Source organism: Fusarium verticillioides, chromosome 9, assembly GCF_000149555.1.
Source record: "Fusarium verticillioides 7600 chromosome 9, whole genome shotgun sequence".
NCBI classification, from domain to species: domain Eukaryota; kingdom Fungi; phylum Ascomycota; class Sordariomycetes; order Hypocreales; family Nectriaceae; genus Fusarium; species Fusarium verticillioides.
This window is the reverse complement of record NC_031683.1, coordinates 1,545,299-1,562,934: the sequence shown is the minus strand read 5'-3', so window position 1 is coordinate 1,562,934 and position 17,636 is coordinate 1,545,299. Positions and strand designations below refer to the sequence as shown.

The 17,636-nt window shown below is 49.4% G+C and overlaps 6 protein-coding genes across 8 annotated transcripts; 2 read left to right on the top strand and 4 right to left on the bottom strand.

Annotated features, from left to right (window-relative positions):
- The first annotated feature begins 152 nt into the window (after positions 1-152).
- Positions 153-5,113, top strand: FVEG_10389 (hypothetical protein). The gene is made up of 2 exons (XM_018899532.1): positions 153-2,472; positions 2,519-5,113. Exons 1-2 carry the CDS (start codon positions 2,329-2,331, stop codon positions 4,790-4,792), a joined length of 2,418 nt encoding a protein of 805 aa, XP_018757601.1. The 5' UTR covers positions 153-2,328; the 3' UTR covers positions 4,793-5,113.
- On the bottom strand, positions 246-1,019 carry FVEG_10388 (hypothetical protein; the record flags this gene model as incomplete). The annotated part of the gene is made up of 1 exon (XM_018899531.1): positions 246-1,019. The coding sequence occupies one exon, from the start codon at positions 1,017-1,019 to the stop codon at positions 246-248; it is 774 nt and encodes a 257-aa protein (XP_018757602.1).
- Positions 5,101-6,795, bottom strand: FVEG_10390 (hypothetical protein; the record flags this gene model as incomplete). The annotated part of the gene is made up of 1 exon (XM_018899533.1): positions 5,101-6,795. The coding sequence occupies one exon, from the start codon at positions 6,793-6,795 to the stop codon at positions 5,101-5,103; it is 1,695 nt and encodes a 564-aa protein (XP_018757603.1).
- Positions 6,796-7,254: 459 nt separating this feature from the next.
- Positions 7,255-10,707, bottom strand: FVEG_16788 (hypothetical protein; the record flags this gene model as incomplete). The annotated part of the gene is made up of 1 exon (XM_018906019.1): positions 7,255-10,707. The coding sequence occupies one exon, from the start codon at positions 10,705-10,707 to the stop codon at positions 7,255-7,257; it is 3,453 nt and encodes a 1,150-aa protein (XP_018757604.1).
- A 529-nt stretch (positions 10,708-11,236) lies between these two features.
- Positions 11,237-13,904, bottom strand: FVEG_16789 (hypothetical protein; the record flags this gene model as incomplete). Its single annotated transcript, XM_018906020.1, has 8 exons — positions 11,237-12,387; positions 12,438-12,643; positions 12,689-12,897; positions 12,943-13,251; positions 13,301-13,354; positions 13,402-13,633; positions 13,681-13,784; positions 13,851-13,904. 8 exons carry the CDS (start codon positions 13,902-13,904, stop codon positions 11,249-11,251), a joined length of 2,307 nt encoding a protein of 768 aa, XP_018757605.1. The 3' UTR covers positions 11,237-11,248.
- Positions 13,905-14,409: 505 nt separating this feature from the next.
- FVEG_10391 (seryl-tRNA synthetase) lies at positions 14,410-16,924 on the top strand (the record flags this gene model as incomplete). 3 transcript variants are annotated; one of them, XM_018899536.1, is made up of 6 exons in its annotated part: positions 14,663-14,678; positions 14,877-15,054; positions 15,117-15,519; positions 15,568-15,614; positions 15,670-16,289; positions 16,349-16,924. In XM_018899536.1, the coding sequence occupies exons 2-6, from the start codon at positions 14,922-14,924 to the stop codon at positions 16,562-16,564; spliced, it is 1,419 nt and encodes a 472-aa protein (XP_018757608.1). In that variant the 5' UTR covers positions 14,663-14,678; positions 14,877-14,921. The 3 variants fall into 3 exon arrangements, with proteins under 3 accessions (XP_018757607.1, XP_018757608.1, XP_018757606.1); XM_018899535.1 differs by having other exon boundaries at positions 14,410-15,054; XM_018899534.1 differs by lacking the exon at positions 14,663-14,678 and having other exon boundaries at positions 14,836-15,054; positions 15,670-16,601.
- Between the last annotated feature and the right edge of the window lie 712 nt (positions 16,925-17,636).

The following is a 17,636-nucleotide window of genomic DNA, read 5'->3' as shown; positions in this document are numbered from 1 at the left end:
TCTGGTGGAGAGCGAGAGAGGCTGGAGAATGAATAAACGAGGCCAGCCCATGACGTCCGAGTGGCCGGGGGGATAGGCTGAGCGAGAGGTGGGGTGATGGGAATTCATGAGGCTGGGGATGACTTATGCAATTCATGATGTGATGTGATTCGGAACTATCCAATTTTAATACGGTACTGCATAACTATTCACAAAATGACCGGGTTCTCTTCTTATCCCTCGCTCTAGTTAGCTTCTGGTGGCTTCTAGTACCCCAACGTTCGATACATGCGGTGCGCCATCTCATCCATGCCCTCGACAGGCAGTGCACTCCTCATGTCAGCCAGTATCTGCTGCTGAACCTCTGGGTCGAATCTGTTCCAGATCCTTCGAATCTGCTGCAACTGATTCCCTCGACGTGTCCGGGCGATGTTTGCAAAAGCCTCAAAGAGAACCGCCACCTGATTCCATCCCAAAATGTTATGAACTTCTTGGATGAGAAATTCGAAGAAGTCGAGAATTCTGCCGAAAAGGTCTTCTGAGCATCCTAGCCCTTGACCATTGCTGAGCACGATGCACAGAGCATGCATTTGGGCTGCCCATTCGTTGACTGCACGACCACGGACTGGGTCATTTTCAATGTCCTGCACAGCAACGCCGAACATGTCCATCGCTTCAAGGCTGGTGAATTCCGAAAGGTGCTGGAACACAAAGTCGAGAGCCCAGTTCATCAAATCCTCTGGATGATTTTCCAAGTATGGCTCGCGAAAGAAGGTGCTCAATTCCAACGCTCCGCGTCTCGTTGCCTCCCGGACTCTGGGTAGGAGATTGAACAGGACTTCTTGGTTGACACTATATCGTCTCCTCAATTGTCCGACTCTTGAGTGTACAATGATGATGTTTTGTCTTCCACCAGGCCCCGGAACGAATGGAGGCCGGCGTCTGAAGGCCATGTCGTGTGGCTCAACGAGATCTTCAAAATTGTCGCCATAGTCGATATCAGCGAAGCCATTCAAGTGACGACGTCTGTCGCCAGCCATGTTGATTGTCTGCGAAATTTGTGCACGTCTTCCTCTGAGGTACAATTGGTGATATTGATAGTATTCATAAAAGCGATACTGCCTAACCATGCTTTAGAGAGCATCCAAGATGGTTCTGTATGTGCCTCAAAAGTGAAGCATGCTGGCGATATTGCTCGCATTTATAGATGCTGAGAAGCATTGTATCAGTGCCCGGTGCAGGTTTGGTGAGGTTGATTGCGATGCCGTGTAATGTGGTGAGCAAACCACAAGATGTCATCTGGACGTTTGACTTATTGAGAGTTTGAACTGGAGGTTAGGCACACGACACAGCCAATACTATCGTTTGCAATGATGATATGGCTCGTCTGAAGCAAACATTGGGTTCTGTTCGTAATTCAGAGCAACATACAAGCAACCCTGGTTCTCCATATCCAGCTACAGGGTGCATTTGGAGACGGCTCCAATTGACATGCTGGCTAGTCTATCTGATGCGATGTTTGCTGATGCAAATACACAAAAACACTCAATCAGTTGCCAACATTGCTGGACCAAGGACTGTGTACGCATGGATTTCGCTAACAATACCTACTAACCTATGCCAGAGGAAATATGAGTCTGATGTTGTGGAATGGGAACGATATGACAGACACCTGAAGCCTCAGGCATCAGGATGAGGCATCCAGATAAATCAGCAGGCAGGCCCAGAAGACCCTGAAGACTCAGGGTCCTCACCTCCTCCCACCATTTCCCTTCCTAGGTACTCCCGTCTCTTTCGTATACCTCAACCTAGAGATGAAGCATCCATTCGAGTCGGCCGCTCTGCTAAAAATATTCTTCGTATCTTACTATCTTACAGAAATATATATCATATTTTCCCTCACAAAGATCAATTGCAGTCAATTGGTTCCTTTACATCATCTCATGCTTTCTGAATGTTCAGCAGCATCGTGTTAAGTGGTGATCAAGCTCTACACCTATCAGGACGTCCATCCTTTTCAACCTCACGTCAAATTGTCCGCTCTGGTTTTTTCTGCCTTATTCCGGTACAAGTGACTTCTAAACTGCCATCTGCCTGGACCCCAGCATCTGTCGTCCGAGTATAAGTATCTCGTGTTTCCCACTCTGTCCCTCTGTTTTGGCATGCTCAGCAGTCCTCTTCCTTTTCACTTCTCCCATTTACCTTCACTTCTCCTGTCCTTGAACATCTTTGTCTGTCTCACCAAGATAGTCTCTCATCGTACCATCCTACTTCTTAATTGAACCCACCATCGTGTAACCCTCGTGTTGTTGCTGCCTCTAAGAGCTATCCCACCCAAACCTCTTCATCATGATGGACACCGCCGCTCCAGCCTTCGACGCAGACGTTGGCCATAAGGTTGAATACAAGATTCGTGACCTTGGAACACGCTCCGTTACCCTCTTTCCCACCCAAGCACAGGTGAAAAGAGAAATCAAGGATGTGCCTCTTAAGGTACGCCTTTCTTGACCAATGTCTCTCTTTATGCTCACCTAGCTAGCCTGGAATCAACGAGATATCCGTTGTCGGGCTGAGCCCAACCATTGACAAGAATTCGGTCACCATTGAAGGCAGCGGTGCCGCTACCATTACGGGCATCAGTGTTGAATTTCTCCCCAACCGCGAACTTTTTGAGGAAGTCTATCCAAATTCCGATGATGATGATTCAGACAGTGGCGATGAAGAAGAAGAAGAAGAAGTTGAAACCCCCGAAGTGCCACACTATGGGCAGTTGCTGGAAACCAAGGCGAAACTCATCGAGCTCAAAGACGAACAGCAGCGAGCCAGAGAAATTATTGGCAATGCCGATGAGCGTATCAAGGTCCTTGATATATACTCCAAGTCTCTAGATAAGAGAGAGGGCGTTGACATTAGTGAAGTGCTTGACACTTATAAGCAAGAGCACCAAAAAGCTTTCGAAGAACGTCTAGTCGGCGTGCAGAGAGAGCGGGAACTCACGGAGGCCATCAACAAGGCTACCAAGGAGCAGATGCGCTTGAATAAGCTTGGAAACAAGGTTCAGAAGAAGGAGGCTAAGCACAAGGCCAGAATCCAGAAAGCCGTCCAGAAAAGGCTTGAACAGCGCCAGAAGCGTCAAGAGGAGAAGCGTAAGGAGAAGGAGCGTATTCGCAACGAGCGCTCACGTTGCTGGCCGCTCTTCTGCTATACCGTGCACATACAACTTGAGGTGAGCTCATCCTACACGCCAGCTTCCTCTCGCCGGGAATCAGTATCCAGCGAGGTTGAACTTGTTCAGCGACCCAGGAGTAAGACTGCAGACCTGGAAGAGACATCCTCCTGCAACCTTGTCTTGTCATATGTCACCAACTCGGCATTCTGGACTCCGAGCTATGATATCCAACTCTCAACTGTTGACTCCACGGGTATGCTTTGCTTCGATGCCGGTCTGCACAACACAACATCTGAGACGTGGGAAAGCTGCAAGATCACGCTGTCGACTTCTCAGGCCACATCTTCGAGCCTTGACGAGTCGATTCCCAGTCTCACACCTTGGCACATCAAACTGGGCAACAAAAAGTCCTCATCTGACGAGAGTGGTGCTTTTGAAAGTGTGGTTGAACTTCAGCAACAGGCCACATGGCGCAATAAGAAACAAGTACCACAGCAGCCTCCTAACTTCAGGCGCGAAATGTTTGGGCTTCCAGGCCAAGCTCTGACTGACTATCAGATGCAGTTGATGATGTTGGAGCAGCAGAACAAGAAGAGACTGATGATGGCTAGACAGGAGCAGGATCCCACGGTTCCGCCTGCTCCTCATCCTTTCCCTCCCCCTCCTGTTCCTAGCGCTGCGATGATGCAGCAGCAAGCGCAAGCTCAAGCGTCGCAGATGTGGCCAATTCCGGCACGCACGGTGATGCTCCAGAACCAAATGATACAGCCCCAACAGATGCAGCAGCAGCAACAGCAACAGCAACAGCAACAACAATTCCCAGGAATGCCACAGATGGACTTTTCCTCTAACTTCGACTTCGATGCCTTTCTGGGCGAAGATACAACTATGACGGATGCTCAGCCATCCCTCGAATTCCAGAATTCTCTTGTTGAAGAGACCGGCTTCACCACAACCTTCGATCTCCCCGGCCTCAAGACTCTCGTGCCCAAGTTCACCGTTTCGAAGCAACGTGTTGCTCGCCTGCAGTTTACCAATGTTCTGTTCAGCCACACTATTGTGGCCAAATATCAGCCGGTGGCTTATCTCAAAGCCAAGCTCAAGAACAACAGTAAACTTACGTTACTCCGCGGCCCTGCGAGCTTGACACTTGACGGTAGCTTCATGGGGCAGAGCAAAATTCCTCGATGCAGCTCCGGTGAAGTCTTTACTCTGAGTCTGGGTGTGGACTCGGCGATCAGAGTCATTTACCCGAAGCCTGATGTCCGAAGAAGCACGAGCGGAGTGTTCAGCAAAGAAGATAGCTCTGTCTATGTTCGCACTGTCACAGTCCACAACACCCGCGTAACTGCCAAAAAACCCATTAGCCTTCTGGTACTGGATCAAATCCCTGTTTCAGAGGACGATCGCCTTCGAGTTGAGTTACTCAGTCCTCGTGGTCTGACGGTCGAAGGACCGCGTCAGGCGACTGGCGCTCCTGGACGTGATACTGCAGAGGATAAAGACTGGGGCAAAGCCATGGCAGCTATCAAAAAGAGCGGACAAGTTTCGTGGGAGGTCTCGTTGAACGCAGGTAAGGCCGTAAAACTGGGACTCGAGTACTCAGTTTCAATGCCAAGCGGCGATGTTGCTAAGGAATGTTGATTTGCTTCGATATGTACGGGGGTTGACAATTGATGGATTTGTGATGATTGGATAACTCTGGGTTGCTGGTAAATCGTCGTCAAGGACGCGTTACAGCACCATCCTCACTTCTATTTATTCTCGGTGGTTACTTCAGGATTTTACAATAGTACTCAATCATTCATTATACTCTTTTTCTTTTTCTTAGTTGATCAGATCGCTCCTTGTGAATTTTTGGTGCTTGCTCGGATCTTCTTGCTCTATGTTGAATGGGAGATCTCAGCTCCTGGTACTGTACATAATTTAATACACGAATCTGCCTACACAACTCAATCTTCGTCCATCTCAGAGTCACTCTCGTCTTCAGAATCATCCTCCCCCATTTCGGAATCGCCTTCCTGCGCAGAATCCTCGAGCTCAAGTGTTTGAAATTGATCACTTGTGGTGTCGGATTCCATTGTCGCCTTGCGAAACGCTTCCCCTGGCTCCTCTGTTCGGGCACGGTGTAGCCTGTTACCGAAGTTTGGTGCACGCGGAATTCCTGAAGGACCAATAATCGCATTCAATAGTGTACCCCGTGGGCCAAGGCCCTCGTTGGTGTGCATCACCATGGATAGAGGATGGCGGAGAAGAGCATGCTGGGGCTGCGTTCGCCACTCGACGTCTTTTTTCCGGGCATCGGAGATTTCGTCCGCCCAGCATGGTTTGTTTGGATCGATGGAATGCTCGATGTGGCCGAGCATTATCAACTGCGACATCACCGGGTCCTCTACAGAGTGGTGGGAGTAGCTCTCTGGTAGCTGCCAGGGTTTTCTCTGTCTGCGCGAAGACCAATACGGGTGTCTGCTTTCGTACTCCTCAGCGAGCAATGCTGGGTTGATGAACGGGGTTGGTGTGCTGCCCATCTGGCTGTTCTTGAGACAGGTTACAGGCTGAAGCCTATCAGTTCCAACGTTGGCTGGCCCATACACAACGAGTTCGGGACTGATGTCCAAGGGGGCGTCGGGGACGGCAAGGTGACATCCCAGGGTACGTGAGAGTAGTGCTTTCGCGGGATATACACGTCGCATGCGATCGTATGTGTCGCGAGGGATCTGGCCCTTGAATGAGTGAACATCAGTGGCTCTTGTCCAAAGGACATGGTCGAAAAAGGTCGAAAAGATCTCCTGAAGGTTCGCCTTGGGACACTCAAGTGGCGATGGTCTTATAGACCCGCGAGGGTCAATGTTCGGCATGAACTCAGGTTGTGGCCATGGATGGAAGAGCAGTATTGTCTTGTTATTCTGGGTGTGGGAGCCAGAGACCAAGCCGTTAAGGAACTTGTTGACTAGTACCAGGGTCTTCATCTTGTCTTGAGAATCGTTAGGCGCGCTTGCCATCATGATGAACATGATGCCGGACTCTGCGATTGGTGAGAGCGCATAAGGATACAATTTGGCCCATTCTTGCTCAATCCTCAGCTGTTCTGTGAACCAGTCCATTTTGACACCTGCGTCCTCAAGAGAATGAAGCCCCATACCACCGACAACGCCCGGTCGTGGCTCCCAGGCGAAACTGTGGGTGCTTGGCTGCGGATATTTCCCAACCATGATGGCGTCTGTTGAGTCGATCGAGGTAACGTCTTGACGATCGTCTTCATCGAAATCACTGTGCTCACCGCAGTCGGTACCACCATCTGAGAACTTGCGACAAAAGAGACAGATAGGCATTGGTCTATAGAAGGACGTGAGTATAAACATCGCGTCCTTCTTCGCCAGCTCCCAATCCTCAGGAGGTGGCAAGTTCAAAAGCTCATGTCCTTGCTTTGGTACACATCGGAAGCAGAAGCCTCTGTCTTCAAGGGAGTCAAGGTCTTTCAGGCAAAGATTACAACAGCCCCAAGCAGGACTGCGCCAGCTGCATCCCCTGCAGTAGAACTTCAATGGCTCGCGGATGCCAGACTTGCAGTTAACACATACATGCTCGGCTGGCATTGGTGCTCCCGGGTGACGGACGTAGTGATCGACTCGCTGTTGTAAAGTCATGTCGATTTAGGCTTGGTTACTTCAAGAAGTTTGTACTTAGATTGCGGACGGAGGTAGTTGACGGCTGTGAGTTCTCACTTACGCGTAAAGAAGAATCGATGAGTGTGATTTTGCGTCTACTGGCTGTGTTTAAGTATATCCTTCCTTAATGCCGAACATAGCAGACACAGAACAAGAGGGAGCAAATTTGGTGTATATTTTGAACAATGACAAGTTCACGTATCTCTCAGTCCAGGTGGGGTCCTTCAACAGCCCAACTCACTGTTTGTCCCCTGAAAAACTGGGCGCCTAATTATATATTGAGTATTACTGAGCAGTGGCTTGATAGTTGTTCAAGCGCTGGCACTGCCAGTTGCAGACAGGCGGCATGACCAGACCAACCGTTCCAAGTTCTTTCATACCAATAGCTACTCCTACCGGTTCTTTTCTTTTCGGCTCCTTCATCTCGATTCTTTCTCCTCAGACTACGACTTCCCCATGACGCCTCACAGGAAAGATCACCTTGTGGTGCAGCCGCTGCAACCTCTTCCTTCTTTTCAAGGCTTCATCTTCATATCCATGGAACGCTAGGCCAGTTGCAACTAGGTACAGTGGTACGTCTGCCATGAGATACGAAAGCCCTGACAGGTAATAGTATGCCTCTGTCAACGGCTGAAGCGGCGTCCACTCTCGTACAGACGGGATAAGCTTCGCATTCTCATCCCCCTCCACCCATGTGTATTTCAGAGCATCATCTTTATACCTCAACGTCCACCCATCGGCCGAAAAGTTCCACTTGGATATTCCATTTGGCGTCTGGTAGGTAGTGAAAGTTTTGAGAACTGCTTCGAGAAACTCTCGAAGCTCGTCCTCAGTTCTGTCTGACCACTCTTCCTTTGCTAACACACGGCTCTTGTTAGTCGCATTATCTAGGAGTTCGCCGTCGTTGAAAGAGTAGCTAGTCACCGCTGTCGACGACTGTGTGGAGATAGGTTCGATTGCCATTGTATGGCTGTTGGAAGTGTCGCCCGAGGATAAAGAGACGTCATCCTGGGCATCCTCATCATCCAGCAGAGATGGCGGCTCCCGAAAGTATTCATTACCATCTGCTTCTGTCCACCCTTGGCTAGTTTCAGATTCTACCTCCTCGATGGGAGACAGCCGTGATGGTACGTGGAAGTCAACCTCAGTCCTCAACATTACATCTGGGCCCTGTATCTTGGGCAAGTTGATAGCAAGAAAGGAGTGATAATCACAGGTCCAAGTCCGATTCCCCGGTTTCTTGTCCCGTCTGGCGCACACTCCGCAGAGATCGACTGTGCAGCATGTGCAACAAACGTAGCGAGGACCTGCAATTGTGTCAAGACACATATCACAGTAGTTGTCATGCTTCAAAACTAAGGGGGTTGTCTCTACAACTCGAGCACTTCTTTGAAGAGCAATTTGGGCGAAACTGTACGACCCAAGCTGGAGCAGGAACTTGCCAAGGCGCTCCCATCTTACTCCGTGTAGGTCGAAATCATCCAATAGTCTTTGGGCGTCCTGACGTACACCTTCGACACAGCGATCGAATGGCGCTGGATTATTGGCTTCAGGCCTGGTCAGGTCATAAGCGTTGAGCCCGTACATGTCTCGGTTCTCGGTAAGTATCGTCTCTACATCCGAGTCTTTGGCAGCACCTAACACCATGGCAGGCATCAAACTCGTCCCTGATTGCAGTGCTATCTGAAGCGCAGTCCGGTCGAAGGAGTCCCGCTGAGTCAGATCGATAGACTCATGCTCAAGAAGAATCCGTAAAGTCTCATTCTGACGATTAGTGATCGCCCCAAAGACTGGGACGTTTCCATATTTCGATCTACTGTTCACATCTGCACCACGTTCCAAGAGGATCGACACGATCTTGCCATGGCCACAATAAACCGCCTTGAATAATGGGGTCTCGCCATCTGCTAAGATGCAGTCGGTGTCGAGGTCGGGATTCTTCTCCAATACAAGTTTCAGATTCCTCTCAGATCCACCAGACACAATGGTAGGTATGATGTTTTCTCCATCATCAAAGATGACATCTGTTGACGCTCCTCTTTCAAGTAGATATTTGACCATATCCTCGTGTCCTTCCACACAAGCGTACCATAGCGGTGTCCTTTGAGCTCTATCACGTATCTCAAGTGACGAATCATCGACTGCGCCGAGTATGACTTCCAAAACCTGGGTATTACCTCCCCCAGCGGCGGCATGGATGATAGTCTGGCCCTTATTAATCTTGGATTGCAGCTGTTTGTTTGGGTCGGCGCCTTTACTGAGAAGTAGCTTCACTGCATCCAGTCTCCCACCTGATGCAGCTGCTTTCAAAGGAGTTCCAGCCCAGCCCCATTCGAAGTTGACCAACTCGCCAACATTATCAACAACCTCCAAGAAGGTTTCCATCACGTCCAACCAGCCCCCTATACAAGCAGCATGAAAGGCACTTGACTTTTTGGTAGTTTCCGGGTAAGGATCTGCTCCTCGCTTCAGGAGTTCTATCACTATACTTCGATGACCTTTGTTGGCTGCGATGTGTAGTGGAGCGCCTGAGTTATGTGGTCCAGTCCGCATGTTTGGATCTGCTCCGTGATCAAGAAGCATACTGACGATGTCCAATCTCCCAGTTGTCGCTGCGATACCAAGAGCTGTGAATCCTTTTTCACCTTTCGCGTCTATATCGGAAAAGAACCGACTCGAAAGAATAATTTCGACCATGTCAAAATTCCCCCAGTCGACCGCAATATGAAGTGGTGTTTCATAATCCGGTCTGCTTGGATCAGCTCCGTGAGAGATAAGGCATTCGACCATGTCGAGATCGTTTAGATCTGCTGCTATTGAAAGAGCCGTGCTTCCATCCTTGTCTTCCGCGTTGACTTGGCACCCAGCATCAAGGAGTAGCTCGCATCCTAGTAAATTCTGAGCCGCCACTGCGATGTGTAGGGGAGAGCTCATTCCCTTCACAGGGCACTCGACTGCAGCACCCGCAGCTAAAAGGGCCCTCAGAATATCACTATGGCCCGACTCAACGGCCAGAGCCACTGGTGAAGCTTTTGGCAGATCTCTGGGAGGATCATTGAGGTTTGCATGCTTCTCGATAAGCTTGTCAACGACCCCTTTCCATCCCTTGAAGCACGCCATGTGAATCAAGCGCTCATTCCGCCAAACTTGATCCACGTCTATATGTCGTACCAGGATCTCGAGAGCATCAGTACTTCCCATCCAGCTAGCTAAGAAAGGGATGGGTTTTCCATCGAATGCGGGAGCATCAAGGTCCGCTGAGAACTCCAATAATATTTCAACCATTTCTGAACTGTTCTTCCCTGTAGCAAGCGCAAGTGGTGAATGACCGTTGATAGATGAAATGTTAGGGTCGGCCCCAAACTCAAGCAGTGTTCGAACAACATCCACTGCGCCAACATCAACCGCGGTGAACAATGCCGTTTGGTTCCATGGATCAACAGCATCTACCTTGGCGCCGGCCTTGAGGAGAACCCGCACGCTCCGGCAATGGCCACGGACTGCGGCAAGGATCAAAGGTGTTGACCCGTCATTATCTGGCAGGTCTATATTCCTTGCGAAAGGCAGAAGCACCTCCAAAGCTGCCCCCGGCTGGGCTGCAGCATAGTGTATTGCTGTAGTGCCTTCCCATATGTCGTTGACAAGTGTCTCTAGGTCTTCTTCGACCTGTTGCTTTGACTTCGGGGAAACATGAATAAGAAGATCACGGATTCTGTGAAGGAAGCGGTTTGTGGTATGTTCTAGGGCGTGAGAGAAGATCTCTTTGATCACAAGATCCGCGTCCCACTGAGCGAGCAACACCAAGGGTGGTTTTGCTGATCGAATGGAAGTTTGAGCCGTGGGGGTCAATCGCCCGCGGCCTCCAGATCCGTCAGAGTTACATTTGCTCATACTATCGTCTGTGCCGTCCGATAGGTATCCAGCCTCGATTATATTTCCCTTCTGCGTGCCAGTAGCTGAGGAAGGGGTCTGTGGGCGTTCTATTGCAGGTGGCGATCGAGTCCTGGACCCTTTCGAGGACCTGCTTCTAGACCTAGAAGGAGTCGGTGTCTGAGCCCTGAATAACGCAGGCGATCTTGTTGGAGATGGGCTTCTAGATTCCCAAGTACGTTGTCTCTGGAATGTATAATATCGCCACTTTTCCCCAGCTGGGGAGCGGATGAAATCCCATAAATCCCCAGATATCTTGTAGGTATCAGGCCCAAAGAACTTCAAATGATACCTGAGCCAAGCCGAAGAGTATTCCAGAAATATATAGTGATCTGCAAGAGCATCTCTACAGTAGTCTGTCCATGGGTCGTAATATGGTTCCCAATCTATCTCCCTAACATATTTAAGGCATGCGGTTGCGAGGGTTTGATGTACAAGCTCGGCATCGTACGTGTCGAGAATAAAGTCGTAAAGAGTCTGGTGCAAAAGCTCGAGAGTGTCCTCAACGCCCAAATCTAACTAGCCGCTGGCATGTTCTTGTCAAATCGCCGGCAAGATCGTAAGTCCTCGTTACCGATGGATTTAGAAACCGAAGGATCTCCTTGGCCTCTTCTATTCTCAAGGTCGACCTTGCTATGCAAATAATCTGAATCAGCTGAAACAAGTCATTGCGTTCATTTTGAATGCGGTCCATGTCTTGTTGATATATCGCTTCCATGGTTGGAGGACAGCTTGTAACGAGTGTAAAGACTGAGTTAGCCCCTGTGTCTTTGATGTGCCACAGTTCCTTGAGGACTGCTGATGCGAAAAGGAAACTTCCATTCGACCTCTCAACAATGACGGCGGAAACAGAAGCTCGTCCAACAGTGGCTATCCGGCGACTCAAGATAATGCGGTCGACTTCTTCATCAACTACTTTTTGGATATCATTGAGGATCAGATCTGGAGTGACTTCTATGTGGTTATTTGCGAGCGCGAACCCTCGGATCGAGTCTGCCATGCGTGATGTTACAACAACTTTGAGGGCTGAAGCAGAAGACTCGCGACGGAAAATCGTGTCTAACCCACGGAGCAACCGGATGATGAATTCGTCTTCACATTGATCTAGACCATCAATTATGAGGCAAGTTGGCCTCGTATCTTCAGCCGTCGCCAGTAATTGAACAATTTCCATCAGTTGGAAGAAATGTCCGCTATTCTCGGTTTCGAGAGGTGATCGTGACTTCTGTCTATCAACCCCAAGGGTTTCCAAGACTGATTCCAGCTTTTTTCTTGTCGCTTGTGACATGGTGGTATACTTGCTCAACATAGATTGGACAACAAGATCCAATATTGGAGGATTGTGTCGAGAGCTCTCCAGACTATCACAGTAGAATGGTATGACGAGGCTCTCCTCCCACCTCTCATCGTTCGAATCTTTCATTGCACCCTGGATGTACTTTGCCAAGTTTGACTTGCCACATCCAGGACTCCCTGTAATGAATAGGAGACTGCCACTCTTGTTCTCCTTCCATTTGACGAAAGTGGCATCTTCCAATATCCATGAGCATGTCTGCCAGTGAGGAGCCTCGCGATCAAGACCTTTATTCTCGGGTGTCACAGAGCGAAGAAGGCGGGTGAAATCACTAAACTCCTTAACATCTTTTGCAGGTCAGCATACTGTATATCCCTGGAACAACACCTCAACCTACCAAATTTCTCCGGTTGTGTCCGATTCTGAGCTTGAGACACGGCAGTCTCATACTGCATTGGTAAGTCGACATTGATGCGGCTTGTAACTTCTTTCAATAGTTTATCGACACTTGAGCGAATTGCCGAATCTCTAGAGGCTTTTGATGCTTTCCCAACTTCATGTCGACGCCGGAGAGGAGCGTTCTGGCGTGACCGAGGTGACGGCCTGAGGAAGTTAGCAGTTTTCGGGCATGTCAAGGGTATCACTTACTGTGTAACATCTTCGTCCGTCCATGTGGGTGCCTTTTTTAAGGGTTTGATCGGAGGTGGTTCAGCCAGCCTCACTAGCCTTTCAACTTCACCCCAGAACAGCTCGAACCGTGGGTGTAAAGGGGAAGCAAATTTTGGCAATCCAGAGTGCGTACAATTTAGATCGATGTTGTCGACACCCTGAAGGACAGCAGACCATTGAGGGACTATCTTGGCCAAGTTAGCGGGATTGACTTTGCCGCAAGATTCACTTACAATTTCTTTTGCTCCATTCGGTAACCGCTGCGGATGGGACTCATAGCAACATAGGAGCTTGATGGAACGATGAACATCAATAGTAAATTCCATGTTGATATCTTGTACTGAGTTTGAGAACGCTCGGAGTTCTTTTGTGAGGTTTGTTGCAACAGCCGTTTGAAGTTTCATCAAAGATGCCACTTTCTGCACAACGACGAGGTCTTCAGCCTTTTCCGATCCCATATGAGGAGTCCCCATGAATATTATGGACTTCGTAGCTTGCTTGATAGCTTTCCAATCGTCGTTTGTCGCGCATAGGAGTATTGCCTCGGGGCCTGTCAGTTGGCAAATGCATGGAAATTGGTTCGCAACCCACTCTCTTGACCACTAAGCCACCAAGACTGTGAGCAATGAATATTAAAGGGCGGTCCTATAAAGGCATTAGACAAATTCATTGAGCATTCTGGCCATGCATACTGGGTGTTCGAGTCGTTTGAGAACCAGATTTCGCAGTAAATCATTGGCGTGATGGATTATCCTCGTATTGGCGACATCGCCGAAACGGTGAGCATTGTAGCCAAATGACAGGACGCGAACCGAATCTTGAAGACGGCCAAGAAATTCTGGCTTTATAAACCACGGTTCAGTTGTACCCTCTTGCTTCCAAGTGGTTCGGAGATTCCCCCCAAGGCCATGAACAAAGACGAGGCTTATACGGTGAGTTCAGGATCGGCATTAGTTTCAAGTTCAACTCACTCCACAAGGTCCTTCTGTTCGGCAGATGAGTTATCGCTCAAAGAAGGCACGTACATCTCCTTGAGAATGTACTCATAATGTGGCTCGTCATCCTGATCCGAGATCTTGAATCATAAATGGTCAGCGGTCGTCCATACGCGGGGCTTTCAGCATCGTCTCCTTTATCTTACCGTGGTATCGTCGGACGATGAGAGACTTTCCTCTCGACGACGCCCAAGTCTCATTCTGACGACGATCAAAGCAGAAATTTGTATTCAGACAGGACAGCCTTGAACCCAAACAATGTTGAGCACGGCTGGTTTATGAGCTTTACTCGAAAGTGCGGGTTTGGGGGCTGTCAGCAAGGCTCAGCCTCATCCAATAATGGAGGCTACCAGAGGCGATGCATGGGTCCTGTTGACCCTTGCAAGTTATGTACACAGGAGCACCCCTAACTCAAGTGCCAGCATTTGTTACTTCGACATGTTGGTCCAGCTGAAGATGAAAAAAGAGACTATGATTTTTCCACGGTTCATACCATTGATTTTAAATTCCGGCCCAAAATGGTCACTCAGAAATTGGGTGAGGATGTTGCTGTCCATTAGACTGATGCACACTCAGCCACAGCCGTGGCACAATAATGTCCAAGCCTGTCCAGTGATTGTCAAGTTACAAGTGGTTGCTTACCTGCTTCTTAACTCAAGTTCTCTTCCTTCTCACCGTGAGAGCAGACCATTATTTATACTACTCCAAGCTTATTTTCCTTTTTATAGGACCGACAAATTTCGCTCTTATAAATGATAACTCCAAGAATATTGTCATAACACTCAACAAATAGAGCTTACCCTGTAACAGCGAAATAGGTCTCGAATCACACATGTGATGATTGGCCCATATGCTTACAGCAACGCTTAATTACTCACCCGGCGTCCTTTACACACGGAGTGAGACCTTGAGGTGGCTCATTTTCAAATGGAGGAGAATACTTCATACGCATAATTCAACAATAAATACCTAAGGTTAGTAGCTTGAGAACTGTTATAGTGATCTTTTAGTCTATATTCCCCACTACCTCTTGATTCACTTGCTTTGATCCACTACGTACCAAGAAAGTCCAAAGTCGCAAAAAGACCCCTCCATCCAAGTCAGGTGATTGAAGCAATTGCCCCTCCCCCTCCCTCCTGGGTTATCAACACCGATAAAAATTCCACCTTTAGGCTCAACCAGATTGAACGAATATCGTACCATCGCGAATCGCCAAGATGTTGGACATTGAGGATTTCATTGAGGAGCGCGGCGGAAACCCTGAGAAGATTCGAGAGAGTCAGCGCCGCCGACATGCTCCTGTAGAGCTGGTTGACGAGGTTATTGCCCTTTGGCAAGACGCGCGCAAGAGTGAGTCATTGGATATCTACACAGTTTTAATGATCTCTTTGAGTCAGCTAACATCTTGAAAGCTCAGTATGGAGTTACGCAGATCGGCACACAAATAAACGGCGTTCAAAAGGAGATTGGCCTCAAGAAACGAGCCAAGGAGGATGCGACCGAGCTACTGAAGCAGAAGGAGGAGTTGACAGAGAAGAAGAAGATCCAAGAGGAGCTTGCGGCAGCGAAGAATGCTGAACTCAAAGTCAAGGCAAAGCTCGTCGGAAACTACGTGCACGACTCCGTCCACGTCAGCGACAACGAAGACAACAACACAATCGAGCGAACCTGGGAGCCCGAGACTTTCGATAAGACCAAGCAAGCTGCTCTTTCCCACCACGACGTGCTGCTGCGACTTGGAGGATACGACCCGGTTCGAGGAGTCAAGTTGGTCGGCCACCGAGGTTACTGCTTGACTGGCTACGGCATGTTCCTGTAAGTCAGAAGGGCTTAGAGGGCGACAACGATGTCTGACAATGACAGGAACCTTGCACTCGTCAACTATGCCACAGCCTTCCTCTTCAACAAGGGTATGTATCCTTATAACCAAATGATCATGCGCCGTTAACGAAATCTGTGCTGCAGGCTACACCCCTAACCAACCACCCTTCATGCTCAACCGCGACCAGATGGCCAAGACTGCGCAGCTCTCTCAATTTGACGAGGAGCTTTACCGTGTTTCCGAAGGACCTACACCTTCCGAGTCGGATCGATACCTCATTGCCACCAGCGAGCAGCCCCTTTCCGCGCTTCATGCCGAGGAGTGGATCCAGCCCTCTGAGCTCCCTATCAAGTACTGCGGTTACAGCACTTGCTTCCGAAAGGAGGCCGGTAGCCACGGTCGTGATGCCTGGGGTGTGTTCCGCGTGCATCAGTTTGAGAAGGTTGAGCAGTTTGTCCTCTGTGGCCCCGATGACAGCTGGGACCAGTTTGACCAAATGATGGCCAACTCCGAGGAGTTTTACAAGTCCCTTGGTCTTCCCTACCAGGTCGTGGGTATCGTCACGGGTGCGTTGAACAACGCTGCTGCCAAGAAGTACGACTTGGAGGCATGGTTCCCCTTTCAGAAGGAATACAAGGAGCTTGTTTCTTGCTCCAACTGCACAGACTACCAGACCAGAGAGCTCGAGATTCGCCATGGTTCCAAGAAGGGCAAGCAGATCGTTGGTGGTGGAAAGAAGGAGTATGTCCATGCTCTGAACGCTGTAAGTCTTGGGATGATCCCCGCGCATGTTGAGGCCATATCGCTAATTCATCTTTACAGACTCTCTGTGCTACTGAGCGAACACTGTGCTGCATTCTTGAGAACTACCAAACGGAGGAAGGTCTCGTTGTGCCCGAGGTCTTACGAAAGTATATTCCTGGCGAGCCTGAGTTTTTGCCTTTCATCAAGGAGACCCCCAAGGAAGCAGAGAAGATCGAAAAGAAGGAGGGCGGCAAGAAGGAGAAGACCCTTCCTGTTCGTGAGACCAAGGCGTAAATGCATGCATTCTGTTAAGGTGAATGGGATGTTATAGAGGAAGAAGATGTGTTATATTTTCGTTGATACAGCACATGATGGGAATTCAGTAGAAATCAACAAAAATCATCAACAAGATAGCAGGGCAGCTTAACAAATTGGACGAATCTATGTTTGTCCAACATGTTGGTGCTTGTCTGTAAACAAGCCTTCGATGAGAGCTTGAAGTCGGGTCGGAAGAGGATATCTCCGAAGTTCCGTGGCACTGAACAAACAGACAAGTTCGGCCAGAAGCGCTAGCTCACGGATCGTTGAGCCCTTTCCCCGCCCCCTGTCAAACGACACCGGTCCTCTCCGTGATCAAGACGGAGGTGGGTACCGTTTTGGCATTCAATCTGCCGGTCTCGTTGTGGAAGTGCCATGGCGCAATAGTTTTCGGCACCATCAGCGATTGAGTGTCCGGAGCTCTATGACATCGCTATGAAGAAAGATAATGTATCCTTATATATGCTGTACAGGACGCAGGCAAAGGAATTTGTTACTGGGCGCGTAGAAATTCATTCCATCCGAACTTAGTGGCGGTGATAGGTACCTAGTTACGGTACGGTGCGGCCGCATCATATCAATACTGTGATGTACTCGGAAACGGCCCCACCGTAATGCTTCTGCCGGAGACGCCTCCTGGCCTCCTTTTCATCACCAGAGCAGGAGGCGCCTGCGAGTGGGTGAAATTGTCGGCCGGGCACGGAGGGTGGGTGCCGCATGTCTCTGTGAGAGGGTGAAAGTAGAGATTACCCAAACGTTGCTCCGATAACGAAGCCGTTCTGTCCTGTGGACATTGGCATTGGAGGGAGACTCGAAAGCTGGTGCCGCTGGGCGGAGTGGAGGTAACAGTCCCGACGATACCTGGACCATGTCCGGCCACATCCATCCATTGTGATCCGGAAGTGCCACAGGACATGTCAAGTACGGGGCCAGGGGGGATAAGGTGATTCTGACCACTTATCCAAAGGCCCGTGTGTGTGATGAAAATAGGGCTGTCAAAGGGAAACATGATCTTCTTATTGCTCCTTCACGCGCCGACGAGGTAGGC